At 36.3% G+C, this 24,766-nt stretch overlaps 1 protein-coding gene across 1 annotated transcript in view; it reads left to right on the forward strand.

Annotated features, from left to right (window-relative positions):
• Positions 1 to 671: 671 nt before the first annotated feature.
• The window catches only part of LOC148940921 (uncharacterized), a 40,663-nt gene continuing 16,568 nt past the window's right edge, over positions 672 to 24,766 (forward strand). The window contains exon 1 of the mRNA XM_089105505.1: positions 672 to 789. Coding sequence (XP_088961631.1) covers positions 735 to 789 — 55 coding nt within the window. The 5' untranslated portion in view covers positions 672 to 734. The remainder of the gene's footprint in view (positions 790 to 24,766) is intronic.

The raw sequence follows: 24,766 nt of genomic DNA on the forward strand, positions 1-24,766 counted from the left end.
AAATTTTTCTTTCATCCAATTTCTCATACCGCTATCGTTTGTCCACTGATGCTGAAATCGGTTCCCGAAATCAGGTACGTGTACCTAGCCCTTTAAGACCATAAGAAACACTTAAGAGTAGAAGAATCAACCAACGTTGTAAACAAGTCAAATTTTCTGCCAATATTATAGTAATGAAGGCGCTATTAATGCCCCATGTTTTAGCACTTCCTCCGTTTTGGAAATTTTTTTTTAAAGTACCAAGGACCCCTAAAATGAAAACTAGTTCATTAAATTGCTCAAGTGCAAACTTACATAGCCATATACGTCTTAAATTAGTGTGAAAAACCGATAATTCATCTTTTAAGGAGATAGATCGCCAGTTATCGCCAGGTTCTAAGTCTCAGCTATCGAATAATGCCCAAATTGTCATCTTTAGTCGAAAATTGAAGACAGTACGCGGTTTATTTAATAACGGCCAAAAACATGTATAGTGAGAATAAGCCTTAAATTATAATCTTATTTTGGTTACTAAATAAGGGCTGAACGACTGAAATACAATTTCTTAAATTGACCGCCAAGTTTAGTGTAAAACATTTACAGCGAAAATCTGGAAGGGAGTGACAATTTGACCCTATTTACGTGTCAACGTTCCAAATTCAAAAATATTCATCAATCCAGTTCTAGAAAGAAAAGAAGCAAGCAACTCCCTGGAACCTGTAGCCCATTGAATTTTGTAGCCTAGTATTCACGATATGTCAATTGGTACACTAATTACAGTTGAGCCTAAACATGAGCTTAAATTCAAAGGTGATCTCAAGTTTCAGGTTGACTCCTATAGGCCTAGATTGATTGAATAGCTTAGGTGTCACTTTGACATAGACTAGGCCTAGGTCAGCCCACAATAAAACTTGTCATTCAAAAAGACAATTCCAGTAACATTTCAGATGAGTTTAAGTTGGCTGTTTTCAACATAAGTTTGCTAAAATGAAAGGGAAAATATCACTTGATGCTTTTTTACACTTTCATAGCCTAGGCTAGGTAAATAACCAGCATCCCATTGAGCAAAATTATGTAGAACTTAAACCCTTACACCTTGTTACCAAAGAGGAATTGAGAAGAATTGCATATGGTCTTTCCCAAAAAGGAGTCTTTTACCCTAATTCAAAATCACTTGGGTAGAAATTTCAGTTTCAATTTGCAAAACAGCCCAGAGGGTCAATATCTACCAAATCATATTATTGAGTTAGGAATAAAGTGAATACACCATTCGATGTCTTTTTTTATGCTGATTACAAATATAATAAGCATTTCTATTGGAAATGAATTTCAGCCCCCCCCCCCTATAGGCTATTCCTAACCTAACCTGGTCAATATCTACCAAATCATATTATTGTGTTAGGACAAAAGTTAATAAACCATTTGATGCATTTTTTTATGCTGATTATGAATATAATAAGCATTTCTATCAGAAATGAATTTCAGCCCCCCCCCCCCCCTATATATGCCAATTCAGGGTTTGGTTAGGTTGGGTTAGGTATAGCCTATATAGGGGGGGCTGAAATTCATTTCCGATAGAAATGCTTATTATATTTGTAATCAGCATAAAAAAAGGCATTGAATGGTGTATTCACTTTATTCCTAACTCAATAATATGATTTGGTAGATATTGATCCCTAACCTAACCCTGAAATGGCATATATGGGGGGGGGGGGCTGAAATTCAATTCTGATATAAATGCTTATTAGGGTAAGACACCCAGTAGTCAGCCACCTGCCTATTCTTGGACATAATCTTTTATACTATTTTAATCACTATTTACAATGAGCCGTTTGTATGTCTGAGTTTAGGCAGAATTGTCACTTGTTAGTAAATTCAAAAATAGGAGGCGCTGTACAAGTGAAACTATTTGAATTAGTAACCTACTTGTTCAGAAATTTTTTTATACAAAAATTAAGTTTCTAGGTGGTATAATACAGTAATTAGAGTAGTTTAAATGTCAAAAAGTTTCCAAAGTGATTAAAGTGTCCGACTACTGGGTGTCTTACCCTATTATATTTGTAATCAGCATAAAAAAAGGCATCAAATGGTGCATTCACTTTAGTCCTAACTCAATAATATGATTTGGTAGATATTGACTGCCCAGAGTAACATAAAGGTTAAGAATATTGGTAAATAACTACCAAATCATATTATTGATTTACACATAAAGTGAATATACCACTTGATGCCTTTTTGGTCAATATCTACCAAATCATATTATTGAGTTAGGAATAAAGTGAATACACCATTCAATGCCTTTTTTTATACTGATTACGAATATACTAATCATTTCCATCGTAACTTAATTTCAGCCCCCCCCCTAAATAGGCTAAACCTAGCCTAACCCGGAATGTAAAGATATAGGGGGGGGGGGGCTGAAATTCATTTCTGATAGAAATAGGCTATACCTAACCTAACCCTGAATTGGCATATATAGGTGGGGGGTGAAATTCATTTTCGATAGAAATACTTAATATATCTGTAATCAGCATTAAAAAAGGCAGCGAATGGTGTAGGCCTATTCACTTTAGTCCTAAATCAATAATATGATTTGGTATACATTGACCTCCTTTTTTATGCTGATTACGAATATAATAAGCATTTCTATTGGAAATGAATTTCAGCCCCCCCCCCCTATATAGGCCTATGCCAATTCAGGGTATATATTTCTACATTAGGGGGGTGGGGCTGGGGTAAAGTTTAAACTTACCTCCCATTTACATCAAACAAAATTTGCCCCCCCCCCTAATGTAGAAAAATATACCCTGAATTGTCATATATAGGGGGGGGGGGCTGAAATTCATTTCTGATAGAAATGATTATTATATTTGTAATCAGCATAAAAAAAGCATCAAGTTGTATATTCACTTTATGCATAAGTCAATAATATGATTTGGTAGATATTTACCAGAATATTTTCTTCAGAAAAATATGTTTTTGAGAAACAATAACCATTTATATCTGATTCAGGAAATGGTAGGCTAATTATTATTTTCCCTAGCTTTAATGGTAGCCTAAAATGTTAGGCTATTTAAAAAAAATTCCAGAATTTTAAAAAAAAATTCAAGGGGTTTCAGACTCTTTAAAAATTCCTTCAAATTTGTTTCCAAAATAAAATTTTACTGCTAAGACTAAGGGAAATAATAATTACCAATTCAAAATCAGGTTCAAATGACAATTTTTTAAACATGTTTTGGGTAATGTTCATATTAACAGACTATTTAGGTAGCTAAGAAACAAACTTACCTCTAAACTCAGAATTGCATCCTGAATTCAAATTTAACATTCATTTTTCCATGTTAACATTCATTACTATTCATGCTTTTAAATCATTTTCAAATAACACATGTTATCCTTAGTTTTTTGTGGTCAAATAGGATGAATGCTGCTCACAGGTCAAGAATGCAGCTGTCTATTAACATAAACAATTCATCAAAAGATGATGAACATCAAAAGAAATGTATTGTTTAGGGTAACATACCTAGTAGTTAGGTAGATAATCACCACTCTCAACTGTTGAACTAGTGTAAAGTCTCTATACTACCTAGAAAAAGGATTGTGTCACCATTGGATTTGTCTAAATCTCCTCAATAAGTATATAATTAGTTTGGATATCTAAAGGATGTTCAATACCATAAATTTTCTTTTTTAGCCTTTGTTTTGGCTGACAGTTTCAAAGACAAAGGGCGGATCAGCAAATTTTCTCAACACCACAGGGAACTCCCAAAGCAATTTTGGTGAAAACTGTAAGAAGATCTTAAAAGATTTTGCAGTTTAAAAAGCTTATGAAAGGCTAGTTCAAAACAAAGAAAGCATAGAATTTCTTACTAATTGTTAAGCAAAATGCTTTCTATCTAATGTACATTCACACTGTGTCAGCAAAGATTTCAATCAAGGAGTTAGCATAATAGAAAACTCCTAAAACTGTCAAGTTATTCAATGGTAATTCTTTTGAGTTGATTTTTGATGTTTTCCAAACAGGTATGCCAGAATATTCTTAGGGACTGCATTTCTCTGGAGTTTAAGAAGAAAATTCTGCTCTATTCAATAAAAAGAATAACAAAAGAAATGCTTTCCAATTATTTAAGTTTCATCAAATTTGAATATCTCTTGTACAAAACAGGAGAAGTGAAATGGCTTTTCTAAGATTTCCAAGAAAGTAGAGGCTCATTTTAGGTTATCTGTTGTTAATTTAGATCTCTTGTCAAGGCCATACAAGTTATGGCAAGAACACTCAATCAATTCTGAATAATTTTTCCACCCAAACTGAAAAAGTTTATAATGGATAACATAGGGTGATCCTGAGTGGTATTAAACAGCCTCAATCATTTACAACATAAAAAAATTTAAATGCACTGATAGTCAACAGTAGAGCCAAATCTGAGACACAAATTTTAAGCTTGAGCCTAAACTTAGAAAATGTTGCCCAATTTTGAACATGGGATCTTAAATTCAAAATGAAGTTTGCTGTCTAAATCATAGACAGCCTACTAATAAAAAAAAATATAAGTTGAATAAAAAGTGTCCAGATATTTAAGATTTTTTTTTTGGGGGGGGGGGGGTGTGAAGTAGCACAGCTACACTGACTAGACCTGTATAGATTATACTAGATTAAAGCCATATTCAATTCAAAAATCATGGCCTGTTTGTTGTTTCAATTAATTTAAAATTTATTTAAACCCAAAAGTTAAATGAAATTGCCAAATGTTTATATTTGTCAGTTAGAAACTCTTTCTATAATGCAGTAGTAAAGCTTTAATATAAAGATTCTGTACAATTTCTGTTTGTTTAAAATACATGGGACATTCTTTACTTTCAGTTAAAAGCTAGTAGTTATTTTTAATTCAGTATTGTTCAAAGTCTTTAATTCAGCTAGATGAGTTGATACCTATTTTTACCAAATCCAAAATAAAAACAGTGTAACTTTTTGGATTTCATTAACCAAAATTGGCATTGGGAATATTTTCAAGTCAGCAAAAAGCTCTTTATCTAGAATTTTACCAAATATGCTATTCAGCTTCCCATTCAAAGATGTCATTACACTTCACAATGTTTGTGTTAGTTATGTTGCTAAAAAATGAGTAAACCACTCAATGCAGCTTTTGATGCTCTTTTGTAACATAATAATAGCTGCTTTTGTATATTCCTTTTTAAGCCCTTGAGATATCAAAGTGTATGGAGATACATGGCTCATCATGCTAAGTTGTTGTTGTTTTTTATTCTCTTGAGCAATGGTTAGTTTGAAACCCTTTAATGAATTGTTCCCTGTTCAGGACAGATGGTTCATTATTATAGAACTTTAAAAAAAAGTCAGCAGTCCTTTGCATTTGGTACCATTCAATTTGCCATTGTATGCTGCTTTAAAAAGATAATGGTTGCTACTTTATATTATATATTTGATACTATTATTTGATAGATATAACCTTATGCTATATCCCAAACTTTGATCCCTTTTTTCTAAGTTTTTAAACCATCATAAAGTTTTCCTACAGGGAAAATTTGAATGTACTAGCTGAAAATGAAGCCCAATAAAGTAAAAATTAGTTACTTTTTTTTAAACAATACTGGGATAGTTATCAAAAGGAAATATTTTAGTTAAAGTGGAGTCAATTTTTCCAAGTCAAGTGAAAAATGAGCCATATATTACCATAAAAGCAAATGTATATCAAACAAAACATCTGTTTTAGTAGATGCTTTAATTATGTAGAATTATAGATTACAGGGATAACTAATGAAAAGTGCCATTAGTCAGAGTTGTATATATACAACAATTAGATTGTTTTACTAGAAGAAAGTAAGTCTTTCAGAGAAGATTTCAGCTTGTGAGAAATTATAAATTTCATAAATAATTTCTTAGACCACACTGCTTTTCCATTTATGAGAAATTATGCAAGATAAAATGGGTTTTTGTTTTAATAAAGCAGTGAAACAACAAATAAACACTTAATTAAAAAATACTCAAAATATTCTGGCCCCACGTCCAGGAGCCTTACTCAACAGAAAAAAAATTTCTTTAAAAAAATAACACACATAGAAATAAAACAACTAAACATATGAATAGAGAGAAAAAAATATATAGTAAGTAAGAAACAAACTCACATATTAAACAAAACTTCCAGCACTGTGAGTTGGTTTCTTACTTATTTATTTATATATTTTTTTTTCTTCTCTTCATGTGTTTAGTTGTTGTATTTGTATGTGTGTTATTTTTTAAAAGAACATTTTTTTTTTCTGTTGAGAAAGGCTCCTAGGCATGGGGCCAAAATATTCTAAGTATTTTTTAATTAAGTGTTTATTTATTGTTTCACTGCTTTATTAAAATTAAAAGCCATTTTTTTTGCTTAATTTTTTTTATTGTCATTCATTGAATCAGAGATTGTTCCTTAATGTTGTTGCATATGAGCAGTTTTGAAAATTTTCTATCTGATCTAAGTCAAAATGTAATGTTTCCTGATTATTTATTGGATACTACCAATGCATTATCTAGAGTTCTTCTGGAATTAGTTCCGGTTCCCCTATATTTTTATTCTTGTAATGCTGTGGCTATGATAAAAAAATTAACTAGTTAAGTGAAACATTGGTAAATAAGCCCTTATAGTGTTTGCCAGATCTATAAATTTATGTTCTTAGATTACAGGAATAATAATGAAAAGTGCCACTAATCAGAGCTGTATCTGTACAAGACTTAGATGTTGTGCTAGAAGAAAGTAAGTCTTTGAGTGAACAAGCTAAGATGGTCAGTTCAGAATTATTGAGGAGCTTTGAAATCATCAAAATGGTTGTTTCCCTGAATGTCCCAAAAGCTTTGTATTTTTCACTGATGAACCATACATTCTTTATTGCTGAATTATTAGAATTGGTAATGTTCCTACAGTTGATTGTGAATAGTACCACCATAGTCATCATAAATAGTCATCCAGAGGTATCTGTAGGGAAAGTCCCTGCTACTGAGCTTAGAATTAAACTGAGAACTAAGCTGAGATCAATCAAGTAACTATTAATAAACTTCAGTTGACTATTTGTTTCCATGATTGTTTGTTTTGAAAATTTTGCACAATAAATTTTTCTTTCAACAACATTTTTCTTACCACTATCATTTGTCCACTGATTGTGAATAGTCTGGGTAGCCTTAGTCTACTTGACTATAGATTATAGAATCTGCACACCTGTTGGTAGTTTTGAATTTACAGCCAGTATAGTAGCCTATTGCCAGTGGGTTGCCCCCTCCCCAAAGTAACAAACATCAGAAACCAACTACTCCTGAAAAAGGCATAGATAAATGTACTGTTGCTGGTGTTTGCTAGACAACAATTTTTGCACTATACAGTGTGATAAATGTGACCAATGGTTGTGTGCACAATGCCACTCACTGTCCTCCTCTGAATATGATATCTTTGTAAAAATGAATGACCAACTTGGTTGCAACTGGGTAAATTACCTAGGCAAATTACCAATTACTTCATCTAAAGCATACATTTTCTAAGTTTAATCTTTGTTCATTGATTTTGGTTTATGTATTGATTGTTCATCCAATACTTGAACATTACTCATCAGTATGGAGATAGAGAGATAATAATAATAGAGATAGAGAGAGGGTTGATAGAGTGCAATGTAGGGCCACCAAACTCATACCTTTCCTTACAGATCTACCTTACCACCAGAGAATTCCAAGACTTCAGTGGCCTAGTCTTCAGTTCTGATGTGATAGAGCCAACCTAATAAATACATTCCGCATTGTTAAGAACATTAATAATACCACTCCAACTTACTTTTCACTTTTACAGAATACACTAGTACCCGTCAACACCAACACAAAATATACCCACCATGTTCACAGAAAAGATTAGGCTAAAACTCTACCTAGCCAAGTGTGGAAGACTTAGAACACACTTCCATCAGAAACAGTTGAAACAGTTACAATCACTACAAACAAGAGTTTGGGTATTGCCTGCTTCTCTTGCTGTAAAAGTTTAAAACCTACTGCATCATTGGTTTTTTACTGAAAACCAATTTATTACAAAAATTTTATTTTGTACTTAATATTGAAAATAAATATTAAAATTACAGTAAAATTTTGAACTGATCAGCTTTCAGCAATTAATATCACTATACATCAAATGTTCAGTTTAATTAATTAGTTCTTTCTAAAGTTGTTCAAGACAAATATAGTTTCATTACAAACAAGAATTTGGATACTGCCTCCTTCCTTAACTGTAAATCAAAACCAAAAGCATACAGCATCATTGGCGCTTCACTGAAAACGAATTATATTACAAAAATTTTCTTTTCCAGTTCTTACAGCATTGAAAATAAAATGAAATTACAGTGAAATAAATCTTGAACTGATGAATCTTTCAACAATTTGTATCATTATATATCAAATATTCAGTTTTATTTTGTTTATACTTTCCAACACTGTTCAACACACATATAGTTTTCAGTAAAGTGCCAATGATGCAATAGGTTTTAGACTTTATCAGTGAGAGAAGGAGGCAATACCCAAAGTCTTGTTTGTAGTTATTTTTGTTTGTTTCAAGCTTGATTTGCATATTCAATTTAAGTTTCACTCTTTTTTCAGATTTATTTATTCATTTACATTAATATCAATTGTATGTTTGTTTGCATTGATTGTTTATTTAATTTCTGTTTGTTTTAAGCTTGATTTTCATATTCAATCTAAGCATTACTTGCTTTAAGATATATTCATTCATTTATATTATTACTTGTTGTATGTTTTTTGCTATGATTGTTTATTTAATTCAAAATCAGCCAGAAACTTTGCATGGACATCTGGGTTTCAACTAGAATTGTCATTTTAAAGTGTACATCAAAAGATCACAACCAAAGACAAGGCCCTGAACTGCACAACTGGTTCCACCAGCTGAAGAGGGGACAGGAAGCTTCAGTTCTATGTCAGTAATGTCTATGTCAGCAATATCAGGAAGCTCAGGAAACATGAATTTGACCCTTTGTTTCCAAAGAAACTGCTTTTCTACAACACCAACAACTTTGCCAACATAATACACATGGGCTTTCTTCTTTCCATACTTGAACTTGACAAGAACAAAGTATCTGGCTTGAATGTCCTTACCTATGTCATTCTTATCAACCTTGTGGAGGTGTAGAGAATTGTCAGATGAACTATCATCAAGTTCAACATCACCACCACTACTTTCCCCTGGAAATTCAACTTGCTTTTGTTTCTTGGGAGTGGGCTGCTTGGGCATAGGCTTTTTACTCTGCTTTTCCTTTCTTGCTTGTTCTTCAGCTACTAAAGCATCTTTTTTGGGTGTATTGGTAAGAATAAGAGTTTGATTTTGCTTTCTCACATTCCTTCTGGGTTATGTCATATCTGCTCTTGGATATGGTCTTACCACTTCAGGAGTTTGTTTTCCTTGCTTGGTTTTGGGACGAGAAGGTGAAGGAGGAGAGGGAAAGGGTATTGGTTCCATATCAAGTAACGAATTAACCAAGGGTGGACAATTTGTCACCTCAACAGGTAAAAAGTCTAACTCGGAAAATACACTTTTATTGAAGGGCCAAATTCCAGCTTTTGTAAAACCAACTGTTATATTTTCTGGGTTGAACTTGCAAAAGAATGGTTATTTGCAGAGCTGGGCAGTCATGAATCATAATTTGTTGACCTGGATGGATCTGCAGCCAGGTGTTCAGTGATTCTCTCATCACAAACTTGAATGGTTCATAGACAGAGATGTCCAATGGCTGTAAGCAATGGGAACAATGGGGACTAATTCCATTGATACATGGCTATCATGGCTGTCAAACAGCAGTAGCACAAAGTCTTCTTTTGATGGCTTCACCAACTTGATGAAGTGCTCAGTAGAAGCTAAAAAATTGATGGAGGTCATTCAACCACTAGGATGAGAAAGCCCAAGACATCCTGGGGTGTCTTCTCGAAAAAGCCAGTTGTTCACCTTCACTGTGGGAATATAAAAACAGGGGTAAGAGCTTGACCTGTGGCTGAAATAAACCCAAGCATTGCAACATTTTCCCCTCTCTCTGCTGACAATGTCTAGGAAACTTGCTTCAATCCTGGCCTTGCAATTACTTTTGAAGCTGGCAATACAGTAGGAACCCAAGTCTCATCACAGTTCCAGCTATGGTTTGTTGGGAGCTTGAATTTTTCGTAAAGTTTCTACAGGTTGTCAAAGAACAGATTCACAACCACTGAATTGAAGCCAGCAGCCCTTGCCTGGTTGGTATTTTCAGGCTTACAAATAGATAGCTCTTGGTTTCGTTTCATAAAGCCTGAGATCCAGTCAACCCCAGCTATGTCGTCTTGCACTCAACTCTGGTGTTTTGACGCCAATCAATTTGCCCAATTCAAAGGCACGTTTTCTTACTTCTTTTGGAGTGAGGCTGTGATTCATCAGTTGACATTGTAGGAGATATTCTACAAGCTATTTTTCTTGCTTCTCAGAGAAAACAGTTTTTCTCTTCGGGTTGGGCGATGGGCTTGGGCGACCTGGGGAGTAACTGGGTTTGCTCGAGGTTCTTCAGCAATTCCTTGTCGATTTTTCAGAGTGTAGCCGACAGTTGATTTCTTCAGTCCGTAGGTTTCTGCGGCATTTCTAATAGATAGTCTACGCTCTAAGACTGCATTCACGGCCTTTTCCGTGGATTCGGCATCTGGTAGATCATGTTTTCTGATGTAGTTCTGAACCGTTGTCCAACTAGAAAGAACAAACAGTAAATGCACAGAAGATAACCTAAAAATAGCTTTAAGAGGCTCTGACATGTTCTGTGTCAAAAATGACCCCTTTTATTTCATAGTGGGCAAAAAAGAAAATATGTTTTGTTGAAGTATAACTAAAAGTTAACTACGTAAGCAATTTAGCGAAAAGGAAAGCAATTAGTTAATAAAAAAAACAAATTTGGGCTATATATTTGCACATTAGGGGGAGTGGGGGGGGGGCAAGCATTGCATATATTAAATACGTAACCTAACCTAGGTAGCTTTTTCCCCATCTAAACTCCAAAAACCACAGTTTAATATCGTATACGCAATTAAAACCATGCTAGACCAAGTATTTCTCTCAGCGGTTTGCTGAATCATCTTGTATCAAAACGGGTTGTCAATGCCTGTTTGACTGTAGCATCTAGCATCTCTTATATGACTTCCTTAAAGAGGCCCGGATAATGCGAAAGTACCGAATATTATAAACAAAAATGGAACGGGGTGAAGCTGGACACACGGGGCAACCTTGGACAGTGTCCAAAGTCGCACCCAAATTGCTGTCAAATCTCGCCCCTATCAAACCCAGTCAAAAAATGGCTTCCTGAAAAAAAATTACTTGGAATAGACAAATCAAACTCAGGGCATAGACAGAGGATGTATCTAGAAGCTGTAAAATATCAACAACAAAGAAAAACTACCACCTTTTGTTACCGCGAATCGAGCTGATCTTGTGACTCCCAGATTTTTTTTAAGCATCAAAAAATTTTATTACCTCTTATTCTGGAGCTAATAGTTCTGTTAAATTTCAAACTTACCGCCAATGTAGACATACATAAGCATCATCTACCCTATTTTTTTGTGGATCAATAGAAGCAATAGGCTAGATGTCAGTTTCGATGTCTAAGTTCACCCCTGTTCAATTTCGCCCCCTTCTCCCCTATAACTTACAACGCATGCTCCTGGGCCCTGGGGGGGGGGCTGTGTCGACCCCGGATTTTAATATCTGATTTTTGAACTATTTTTAACAAAATGGTCACCTCAAATTTTTTTGGGATGGGTTTATCCATCCAATAAACCCAAAGACATGGAGGGCGGGAGGGGCTAGTTGCCCTCTGATCATTTTCACTCTGAGAAAATGAACTAGAACTCTTAATTTCCATTGAAATGAGCCCTCTCTGAAGTTTATACAGTCATCCCTTTCATAAGAACCATATACAACCCCAGGACATAGCTTACAATGCCTGGACCCTGGGGGGTTGTGTTGACACCGGATTTTTCGTTATCTAACCTTTGAACTATTTAAAAAAAATAGATATTTCAAAATTTGTATCAAATGAGTTTGGGGAATAAAGGGCGTGGGGGGGGCTAATTGCCTTTTAATCTCTTTTAACTCTTTAAAAGTGAACTAAAACTTTATATTTACAATCAAATGAGCCCTCTCTGAAGTTTATACGAGCATCCCTTCTGTAAGAACTATATACATCCCCAGAGTATAACTTATAACGCCTGTCCCTAGGCCCTGGGGGGGTTGTGTTGACCCCGGAGTTGTAATATCTAATGTTTAAACTATTTTTAACAAAATGGACACCTCAAATTTTTATTGGATGAGTTTATCCATCCAAGAAACCCAAAGGCGTGGAGGGAGGGAAGGGCTATTTGCTCTCCAAACTTCTTTTTGCTCTGAGAAAATGAACTAGAACTTTTAATTTCCATTCAAATGAGCCCTCTCTGAAGTTTATATGAGCATCCTTTTCATAAGGACCATATACAGCCCCAGGACATAGATTACAATGCATGCCCCCTGGGCCTTTGGGGGTTGTGTCGATACCGGAGTTTTTTTTAACTGACCTTTGAACTATTTTTAAAAAATGGCTATCTCAAAATTTGTATTGGATAAGGTTGAGGAAAAAGGGAACTTTCAATTTCCAATCAAATGAGCCCTCTATGAAGTTTATACAAGCATCCCTTTCATAAGAACCATACATGCCTTTAGGGCATAACTTAGAACGCCTTCCCCCGGGCCCTGGGGGTTATATTTAGACTCCGGCGCAGCGCCGATTAGGGAAGATTGGCGACGGTGGTGCCAAAACAGCGCGCCGCCGGTAAGATGTCGGTGGCGCGACGCCGGCGCGATCAATGTTGACCGCAAACATTAATGTTTTCATCAGTCTATCTCAAATCACAGCTTAAATTTACAACAGATTCGAGCCTATTCATGAGTTCAAAAATTCACAAGTCGCTGGCTGGAAACTGGTCTTCTTCGTTATTCATCAATAAAAGTAGAAATCTGGTAGAAACGAAATGGCTGTGGCGTTTCAGAACCCTTGCATAATACGAGTAGTTGAAGTATCTATTAACTATGTATTCTTAACATAAATAATCATCAAAATTAGTAGTTTTTTTTTTCATTGAGCATTACTGCATACAAAACTTCAAATACCGTATCACAAAATTTGTCAGTTTTCTGGGTAAAAACTTTGAATATAACTTTGAATTTAGAAGCTTAATTTTTTCATAATGCCCTTTGCCTAAAGCTGTTTTGTCACCTTTAAAACAGTTGAAATGACGACTTTCATATTGATTGTTTTATTTGCTCTTTTGGATTCCTAAAAAGCCTTCTAGTATTAAAAACTGGCCTTTAATTACAATTTAAAAAAAATGCATTTTAAAGGTTTTTTGGGCTTCTTTACAGAATATATGTCATGTAGGCTAAGGCTGAACTGCTGCTTTTTTATTGCTTTTGGCTGCTCTTTTGGATATTATTCATTATTCATTTTTCCTTTTGAGGATTCATTCCAAATTATAAACTCATAAATACCTGATATCAGTCAAATTATAAACTGTATCTAAAAGGAGTAAATTTATTAAATTGAAAAATACATGATGAGCACTTCACATGAGAACACTTCAATTACAATGAAAAAAAAACAACAAAAAAACACTTAATGGTTTATTCGGTATGAAGAAAAATGAAGTGCCAGCTATTTTCTTAGGTAAAAAAATGAAAAGCTCATCCGTTTTAAATGTAATTAAATGAAATAATATGCAGACTGAAGTAGCCCCAGGAAGATGTTGAGATTTTCTTCCTAGTTCGTCACTTTTAATCCAAGCAAAATGTTAGGACACTTAATATCAGTTATGTAGTTTAGACTTTGATTTCCAAATGCTCACAAAATTTACCAAATATAAGAAAGTCGCAACAATAAGTCACCTGTGGTCAAAATACTCAAAGCCTCCTCTTTGATCCCCACCCAGGCTCAAAGCTTCTGCTATGGTCATATCCATGGAAATCTCCAAAGTTTCTTTTTTAAAATAGCTGTCAAGCGTAGCTAGGTGAATCTAGCCTTTTTTGCTTTTCTTCAAAGATTTGAAAAAAATGTTTAAATTACCAGCATGCTACACTCGCCGTATTTGTGAAGAATTTCAGCCTTCATATGTGCAGCAATCAAAATTTTTAACACCTGTTAATGATTCCGAATGATGGGCGTAGGGAGGGGGGCAAGGGGGCAGCTGCTCCCCCCCCCCTAGACCTTTAAATTTACATTAGATATGGCTGAAAAAGCAGATGGTTTGGAAAAAGCAGATGATAAAACTCCATCACACTATCGACTGCCCCCCCCCCCTAGACAATATGCTGCCTAATGCTGCCTACGCCCATGGTAAGAACGTTGCAAAATCTAGTACCCTGAGGTCATAAGAATGTCAAAGACTCCTCCTTGAACCTCCCAAATTGAGAGCTTTTATTATGATCTGGCCTTTTAATGTAATTTGGGCACTGGACCAAGGGCGCCATTGTCAATCGAGCGCAACTTTAGGTGGGGATGTCGATATGGCTTTCGTCATGGCAATTCGTTTTAGTGTGAATCTGCCTGGTACTTATGAATGAATGTTTTCAAAGTAAAGCCGTTTCATCAATAAGAAAAAAACGGGTTGGACGCCTATGTCCCTTTCCCTTTGGGCGAAAAAACTATGCAAGTGCTGTATCAAGTATAACTCACGAAAATCTTGTTAATTTTTGTCAACTTTTCAATTTTTTATCATCCCTGCTTTCAATTAAAAAAAATCAGGGTACTATTACTTAAATATAATAACTCCCTATGCCCCCCCCCCTCTGGATACCATCTTGATAGAATACCGTCTCTGCTTTAAATAAAAAAAAAATTAACTTATTGGCATACCTGCTTTCAAAAAAAGAAAAGTCAAGGTATTATCATTTAAATATGATAGCTCACTACCCCCCCCCCCTGGATACCACCATGATAGGATGCCGTCTCTGCTTTAAATTAAAAAAAAAATCAACTTTTTGGCATCCCTGTTTTCAATAAAAAAAAAATTCGAGATATTATCATTTAAATGTAATACCTCTTTACCCCCCCCCCCCTTCTTGATACCACCTTGATAGGATACCGTCTCAGCTTTACATTAGAAAAATAACTTACTTAATAATTAACTAGGTCACTATATGGTTCAAACAAACATGCAAAATAACGTTAAACAGCTAAGTGTTTCTTGAAAAAAAAAATTGAGGGTATGAGTAAAAGGGTACAAAGGCAATAACAAAAACGTCGAAATAATTCAGATATACCTCAAATTATTGGAAAACTGAGTCATATATTCGCCGTGGCATTCAATAAGATCCAAAGAATCTAATTAAAAGGGAGCACACGCAAAAGCCGAATTAGGGCAGTAGCCTATGAGAAATCGCAAAATTCCCAAGACAATGAACAAGTCCCAATGGGGGGCCCTGGGTCTATCAGAATATTTCAATGGTTTCCCAGGGAATTTGATATCATTTTCTTCTGTCTCAACTTTAAATGAAAAAAATAATTATCTTTTTGGCATCCCTGCTTTCAATAAAAAAAATGAGGTATTATCATTTAAAAATGATTGTCCCCTATTCCCCCCTCTACAGGCAATAATTTACAATTTATTTATGAATCATATTTTTGGGGTAAATTCCGTTTCAATCTTTAGTTCCCCAACCTTGTACTTTGTCTCAATATAAGGTTTTTTTTTTGGGGGGGGGGTAAAAATGTTTCAGAAAGAAGATTTTATTTTCTGTCAGGTGTTCAACAATTGAGTATTAAACATTAAGAAAATCTTATCTAAAAACAGCAAAAGAAAACAAATTTTGCAAACTTACAATTCAGCTGTAGAACTAATCTGTCAGCTGTCAATTTCAAAATCCAACTGAAGGCTGAAGCTGTATAGTAGTGAATGTGTTCTATAATTCTATTCAACTTAAAAATAAAATTCTTGTTTACGAATGATGTAAGAAATAGCGATTGGGAAACAGCATTCGAAATGATTTAAACTCATTTCATAAAGACGAAACTTTTTTTTCAACATATGAAGAACTGTGTATATTGTAATATTTGCAATTCCATATTGCATCTGTCTGGTTTTTATGCAAAGTAAGAAAAGAGACGAAAATTAACGAACGTTGAATAGTGAAGAGAGTAGTGAAGAGTTATGGTATGCAAAGTAATATTTGGCAGAGAAAGTCACTGGTGATAAATCAATAGGGGTGATTTTCGGGGAACCAATTTTTTTTTCGGATTGACGCATAGATTTTCGGGGAAATACCCGAAAATTCGGGGATAGTGCAACCCCTGTTTGATTTCTAATCAGAAAAATCGAAATACTAAACCACACGAGAAGGAAAAGGTACGACTTTACGGTTGACGCAATAAAGAATTGCTGCAAAATTAATTTAAAGACGAGCAAACGCCACCGCCTCTGCCGGTGGCGGCGCACCTGCCGCACGCTGGTGGCGGTCCACTGGGCCTCTCGTTGGCGGCGTTCGGTCGATTTGCCGGCGCGGTGCCGGGGTCTAGTTGTATTGACACCAGATTTTTTCTTATCCGACCTTTGAACTATTTTTAACAAAATATCCATCGCAAAATTTTCATCAGAATGGTTTGGAAAAAGAAGGCATGGACGGGGGGGGGCTAGTTCCCCTCGGATCAATTTTGACTATTAAAAGTGTACTCGAAGTTTCAATTTCCAATCAAATGAGCCCTCTCTGAAGTTTATACGAGCATCCCTTTCATAAGAACCATATATGTCCCCAAGACCTAACTTACAACGCCTGCCTCGGGCCCTGGAGGGTTTTGTCAACACCCGAGTTTTTTTTATCTCACTTTTGAACAACTTTTAACTTAATGGATATATCAAAATTTTTGTCGGGTGCATTTGGGGAAAAAAGGGCGTGGGAGGGGGCTAGTTGCCGTCCTATCTCTTTTGACTCGCAAAAACTGAACTAGAACTTTCAATTTCCAATCAAATGAACCCTTTCTGAAGTTTTTTACGAGCATCCCTTCCATAAGAACCATATATTCCCCTAGGTCATAACTTACAACGCCTGTCTTTGGACCCCTGGGGGCTGTGACGACCCCAAAGTTTCGTTATATGGTCTTTGAACTATTTTAAAAAAATGACTATCTCAAACTTCTTATTGGATTGGTTTGAGGAAAATCACTATCTCAAAATTTGTATCGGATTGGTTTGGGGTAAAAAAGGCATGGGGGGGCTAAGTGCCCTCCAGTCTCTTTTGATGCTTAAAAAGTGAACTAGAACTTTCAATTTTCAATCAAATGAGCCCTCTTTGAAGTTTATGTGAGCATCCCTTCCATAAGAACCATATATGTCCCCAGGGCATAACTTAAAACGCCTGCCCTCGGGCCCTGGGGGTTTGTTTTGACACTGGTGTTTTTGTTATATGATCTTTGAACTATTTTTAACAAAATAGCTATCTTAAAATTTTTACCGGATGCATTTGGGAGAAAAGGGCGTGGGGGGGGTTTCCCTTTGATATCTTTTGATGCTTAAAAAGTGAACTAGAACTTTCAATTTTCGATCAAATGTGCCCTCTCTGAAGTTTATACGAGTGTTCCTTCCATAAGAACCATATATGCCACCAGGGCATAACTTATAACCTTTGCCCTGAAGACTGCAGGGGGAGTGTCCTACTCAAAGATATAATGTCCAGAACTTTCAACTACGTTGAAAAAAAATGGCTATCTTGAAATTTTGATTTGATGTGTTTGGGGAAATGGTGGGCGTGGAAGAGATGTTAGTTGCCTTCCAATCACTTTCGACTATTAAAAAGACCACTAGCCATTTAAAAGTTTCTATGACAAAGCTTTCTATAAAAAAAACCTTATATGCCCCCAGGGCATAACTTACAACCCTTGCCCTGAGGGCTGTGGGGAGAATGTCCTCCTCAAAAACGTAATTTCTCTCTGGAAATCAACTACATAGAACAAAATGGGTATCTCAAAATTTTGACTGGATGTGTTTGGGGAAACGGTGGACCTGGAAAAGATGTTAGTTAGACCCTGGCGCCGCGCCGATGAGGGAAGACCGGTGACGGTGGGGCCAAAAACAGCGCAACGCCGGTAAGATATGGGCGGCGCGCCGCTGGCGCGATCAATTTTGACCGCAAACATTAATGTTTTAATCAGTCTTTCTCAAATCACATTTTCAATTTATAACAGATTCGAGCCTATTCATGAGTTAAAAAATTCATAAGTCGCTGGCTGGAAACTGATCTTCTTCGTTATCCATCTAGAGAAATAAAAATCTGATAGAAACAAAATGGCTTTGGCGTTTCAGAACTCTTATATAATACGAGTAGTTGAAGTATCTATTTGCTATCTATTCTTAACATAAATATTTATCAAAATTAGTAGTTTTTTTCATCGAGCAATGCTGCATACAAAGATCCAAAGAATCTAATTAAAAGGGAACACACATAAAAGCCAAATTAGGCCAGTAGCCTATGAGAAATCGCAAAATATCAAAGACAATGAACAAGTCCTAATGGGGGGTCCTGTGTATATCAATATATTTCAATGGTCTCCCAGGAACTTTTATATCATGTTCTTGTGCCTCCATTTTAAATGAAAAAAAATAATTTTCATTTTGGCCTCTCTGCTTTCAATAAAAAAAAAATGAGGTATTATCGTTTAAAAATTATAACCCTGTATCCCCCCCTATAGGCAATAATTTACAATTTATTTATGAAGCATATTTTTGGAGTAACTTCCGGTTCAATCTTTAATGCCCCAACCTTGTACATAGCTTAGTCAATAGCTAAATTTTGTCACAATAGAAGGTTTTTTTTTTGGGGGGGGGGGGTAAAAATGTTTCAGAAACAAGATTGTATTTTCTATCAGGCGTTCAACAATTGAGTATTAAAAATTAATAAAATCTTATCTAAAAACATCAAAAAAATCTGTAGACTTACAATTCAGCTGTAGAAACAATCTGTCGCCTGTCAATTTCTAAATCCAACTGAAGGCTGAAGCTGTATAGTAGTGAATGGGTTCTATAATTCTATTCAACTTGAAAATAAAATTCTTTGACTACGAATGATGTAAGAAATAGCGATTGGGAAACTGCATTTGAAATGATTTAAACTCATTTCATAAAGATGATACTTTTTTTGTCAACATATGAAGAACTGTGTATATTGCAATATTTACAATTGTGTATTGCGTCTGTCTGGTTTTTATGCAAAGTAACAAAAGAGACGAAAATTAATGAACAAGAGAGTATTTAAGAACTATGGTGTGGAAAGTAATATTCGGCAGGGAAAGTCACTGGTGATAAATCGCTGTGTGGCACCATGATTTTCGGGGAACCAAATTTTTTTCGGGGTGACGCATAGATTTTCGGAGAAATACCGGAAAATTCAGGGATAGTGCAAGCCCTGCTTGATTTCTAATCAGGAAAATCGAAATACTAAACCACATGAGAAGGAAAAGCTCTGACTTTGCAGTTGACGCAATAAAGAAATGCTGCAGAATGAATTTGAAGTCGACCGAACACCACCGCCTCTGCGGCGGTGGCGTGCCGGTGGTGTTACGACACTTCTGCGGCGTTCGACCGGGCCTCTCGTTGGCGGCGTTCGGTCGATCCACCGGCGCGGCGCCGGGGTCTAATGTTAGTTGCCTTCCAATCACTTTTGGCCCTTAGAAAGGGCACTAGAACTCTGGATTTCCAATCAAATGAGCCCCCTTTGAAGTTTATTTGACGCACCCTTCCATATGAAGTGCCTCTGGGAAAAAAATTAATAAAACATTGGGGCCCTATGACCTTTACTATAGGCAGAGCTATTGCGTTGCCTCTGATCTTATGAATGTTTGTTGTAATATTTTGGTCACTGTGGCATTAGTTGGAGTACCTGGTGGATTTTACAGGTTTGGTCAGCCTAGAAATGCAGGCTATGTGCTTGTAAGATAGGATATTTATTCTTAAATGATGACTATCTCAAGCCCCAAAGGACCAAATTTGGAGACAAAACACCTTTGTCTATCAAACGTGGTTTTTGGTAGCTGGTTGGCTGCTATTCATTGGGTTTGACCAAACCAGCAGAGTTGTTGGTTTTTGATCCAGTCCTTGATGCTGCAAGAGCAATAGAGGAGTTACATAGGCATCATTTGATACTTGGTTGGCATAAGGGATCCCTGTGGGGGAGGCATTTGGCTTCAAAAGCAGAGATTCTTGGTTTCTCACCAACTTTTATTGTCAAAGTTTCACTTGAGTACAGAGCAATGGAAATTTTTAGTGAGTAGCCTATAGAGTCTTACCTTTGTTAAAGTCTGACCTTTGTAGAGTCTGACCTTTAAGATGTTAACAATGGTTTGCTTTTCCAGATCGGATTAAGCAGGAAGTGACCAACCCAAGTCTTTGTCTGATCAATTTTGAGTGATCATTGTTAGGAGTTAAAAGACTGTCTAAGGTAGATAAATAATGTGACATTTTCAACTGGCTCTCCATTGATGGTTATCTGAGTAGGTTTTGACAAAAGTGTTTGAGGTAATCACGTGACCCGTGTGTGGTCATGCCATTTGGACAAGCATCAGCATCTAAAGCCTATGGCATTTTGTATTTCCTTTGTTTTACCATATTTAAATAATTTGTTGGACCATACTACCTTTCAGTTTACAGTTGAAACGAAAATTCATTACAACAGGGCAAATTTTTAATAAGAATGTGAAAAATTAAAACAGCTTTATGTAGAATAATAATAAAAGTCCATGATAAAACATATGGGCTTTTATTATTATTTATATCTTAAAAGTTTATTTTTTGCTGTCTTGATAAAAATTTACCCGTTTTTAGTATAGTTTTGTTTCAATTACAATTGCAATATATTAGTTAAATAATTGAATTCAGTTTAGCTGCAGATTTAAATAATCCAAATATTTATAATAGAATGCAAGTTTGTTTTAAAATATGAGGTGTCAATGACACACAATGGAAGGGATATCCTGTCCTGGATAATGCTGCTTCCTAAACACAATGGAAGGGTGTCTTGAACATCCTCTCCTCTATAATGCTGCTTCCTAAACACAATGGAAGGGTGTCTTGAATATCCTCTCCTGGATAATGCTGCTTCCTAAACACAATGGAAGGGTGTTCTGAATATCCTCTCCTGTATAATGCAGTAATGCTTCCTAAACACAATGGAAGGGTGTATGGAATATCCTCTCCTGGATAATTCTCCTTCCTAAATACACGTGAAGGGTGTATGGGATATCCTCTCCTGTATAATGCTGCTTCCTAAACACAATGGAAGGGTGTATGGAATATCCTCTCCTGGATAATACTGCTTCCTAGACGCAATTGAAGGGTGTCTGGGATATCCTCTCCTGGATAATACTGCTTCCTAAACACAATGGAAGGGTGTATGGAATATCCTCTCCTGGATAATACTGCTTCCTAGACACAATGGAAGGGTGTCTGGAATATCCTCTCCTGGATAATGCTGCTTCCTAAACACAATGGAAGGGTGTATGGAATATCCTCTCCTGGATAATACTGCTTCCTAGACACAATGGAAGGGTGTCTGGGATATCCTCTCCTGTATAATCCTGCTTCCTAAACACAATGGAAGGGTGTATGGAATATCCTCTCCTTGATAATGCTGCTTCCTAGACACAATGGAAGGGTGTATGGGATATCCTCTCCTGGATAATTCTGCTTCCTAGACACAATGGACGGGTGTATGGAATATCCTCTCCTGTATAATACTGCTTCCTAGACACAATGGAAGGGTGTCTGGAATATCCTCTCCTGGATAATACCGAACTGCTTCCTAGACACGATGGAAGGGTGTCCGGAATATCCTCTCCTGTATAATTCTGCTTCCTAAACACAATCGAAGGGTGTCTTGAATATCCTCTCCTGGATAATTCTGCTTCCTACATACACTGGAAGGGTGTCTGGTATATCATCTCCTGGATAATGCTGCTTCCTAAACGCAATGGAAGGGCGTATGGAATATCCTCTCCTGGATAATACTGCTTCCTAGACGCAATGGAAGGGTGTCTTGGATATCCTCTCCTGGATAATACTGCTTCCTAAACACAATGGAAGGGTAGATAATTTCGGAGACCACACTGCCTTTCCATGACGATAAATAAAAGTTCAAATAGGGATAAAATCCTTTTAATAGACAGTGATGATGAAATTCACAAAAATACAGATATTTCGGTCACATATACAGTGACCGTCATCAGTAGTAAAACTCTACTGATGACGGTCACTGTATATGTGACCGAAATATCTGGTATTTTTGTGAATTTCTATCATCACTGTCTATTAAAAGGATTTTATCCCTATTTGAACTTTTATTTATCGACAATGGAAGGGTGTATGGAATATCCTCTCCTGGATAATGCTCCTTCCTAAACACAATTGAAGGGTGTATTGAATATCCTCTCATGGATAATGCTGCTTCCTAAACACAATGGAAGGGTGTATTGAATATCCTCTCCTGTATAATGCTCCTTCCTAGACACAATTGAAGGGTGTCTTGGATATCCTCTCCTGTATAATTCTGCTTACTAAACGCAATGGAAGGGTGTCTTGAATATCCTCTCCTTGATAATACTGCTTCCTATACACAATTGAATTGTGTATGGGATATCATCTCCTGTATAATGCTGCTTCCTAAACACAATGGAAGGGTGTATGGAATATCCTCTCCTGGATAATGCTGCTTCCTAAACACAATGGAAGGGTGTCTGGGATATCCTCTCCTGGATAATGCTCCTTCCTAAACACAATTGAAGGGTGTATGGAATATCCTCTCCTGGATAATGCTGCTTCCTAAACACAATGGAAGGGTGTATGGAATATCCTCTCCTGGATAATGCTGCTTCCTAAACACAATGGAAGGGTGTCTGGAATATCCTCTCCTGGATAATGCTGCTTCCTAAACACAATGGAACTTTTGTTGTTTGTAATGGAAGGGTGTCTGGGATATCCTCTCCTGGATAATTCTCCTTCCTAAACACAATTGTATTGTGTATGGAATATCATCTCCTTTATTATGCTGCGTCATAAACACAATGGAAGGGTTTCATGTATATCCTCTCCTGTATAATACTCCTTCCAAAACACGAGTCAAGGGTGTCCTGACTATCCTCTACTGTATAATACAGTACTGATTCCTAGACACAATGGAAGGGTGTATTGCATATCCTCTCCGGGATAATACTCCTTCCAACACACAATTGACGGGTGTCTTGTATATCCTCTCCTGTATAATGCTCCTTCCTAGACACAATGGAAGGGTGTATGGAATATCCTCTCCTGGATAATACTGCTTCCTAGACACAATGGAAGGGTGTCTTGGATATCCTCTCCTGGATAATACTGCTTCCTAAACACAATGGAAGGGTGTATGGAATATCCTCTCCTGGATAATGCTGCTTCCTAAACACAATGGAAGGGTGTCTTGTATATCCTCTCCTGTATAATTCTGCTTCCTAGACACAATGGAAGGGTGTATTGAATATCCTCTCCTGGATAATACTGCTTCCTATACACAATGGAAGGGTGTCTTGGATATCCTCTCCTGGATAATACTGCTTCCTAATTTCAGTCGTAGGGTGCCCAGTCCAAAGAGGGTGGGAAATATTTATAGTTCAAATAGACAGAATCTGGATAGATATTTATAAGAAGTACATCATGAAATACCAAAGCCCCCTGGACACATTTTTGAAAACCCAATCTTTGAGAAAATCTGCCAATCCCTAGGTCCTGGGAGTATCTTCTAGTAACTATTCCTTCCTTGCCCCCCCCCCTCATAAAAAGATTGGCTGTTTGCATCTCTACTTATATATATGGAGATGCTACCCAAAGCTATCCAAGCACCCTTGTGCTTTATGATAGTACAGAAATTATGAGCATTAGGGCTAAAAAAAAAATCGAAAATTTGCTTTTGTCCTAAATATTAGCTCTAGACACAGGGGTGGAGGAGCCTCCTGGAAAGGTTCAGATGACACAAAAAGTGTAAGACCATTTGACTCGTTGAAGTCTTTTTGTGTTAGGTATTGTTAGCCATAATTATTATTTATCCTCGTTTTGTCCTATGGCTAGTGCATGGAGAAATAGCATGCATGCATGTAGGGGAATAGTAGGGAATCTCTTACCCCCAAAATTGGCCTGATGGCCCCTTCACCCTCCCTATACATATTAGATATTAATTGCAAAATTCTTTTTTTTTTCAGTTTTGTGTCCCCTCTACTGAGGAGGAAACTTCTGATTCAACTGTATTTCTATCTCTCTTTGGGTAAATCCACCAATTCAACAATGGACCCTTTCCCCCCTTTCTATTCTTCCTCCTTAGAATCTGAAATTTTTGTACCTAGGATAGCTCAAGCATATCTGTTTAATTTTCAGTATTAAGTATTTCTCCTCTCCCTCTCCCTATCTCTGTATGTGTTCAAGTTCACATACAGACACTTTCACGCATGTTTTGGAATGGGGGAGGGGGCAGACATTTAGACCAATCAGAAGGAATCATGTAAATACAGGCAGCAAAACAGGATCTTATGGACATAAAATGTATTTTGACTTAAAATCTTATGTTTTGAAAGAAAAAACTTTTCTATCAAGTATGCAGTTAAAAAAATAAATGGCTGGTGTAAGTAAGAATCCAAAAGTTAAAAAAGTGTGTTATTTTATTTAAAAAAAAGGGAGTAAACAATAGGCTTGTCTTGTTAATTATAGTGCTCTTTTCAGAAA

The sequence above is a fragment of the Artemia sp. Qi Xiang Cuo genome, chromosome 19, assembly GCF_049724085.1.
Source record: "Artemia sp. Qi Xiang Cuo chromosome 19, ASM4972408v1, whole genome shotgun sequence".
NCBI lineage: Eukaryota > Metazoa > Arthropoda > Branchiopoda > Anostraca > Artemiidae > Artemia > Artemia sp. Qi Xiang Cuo.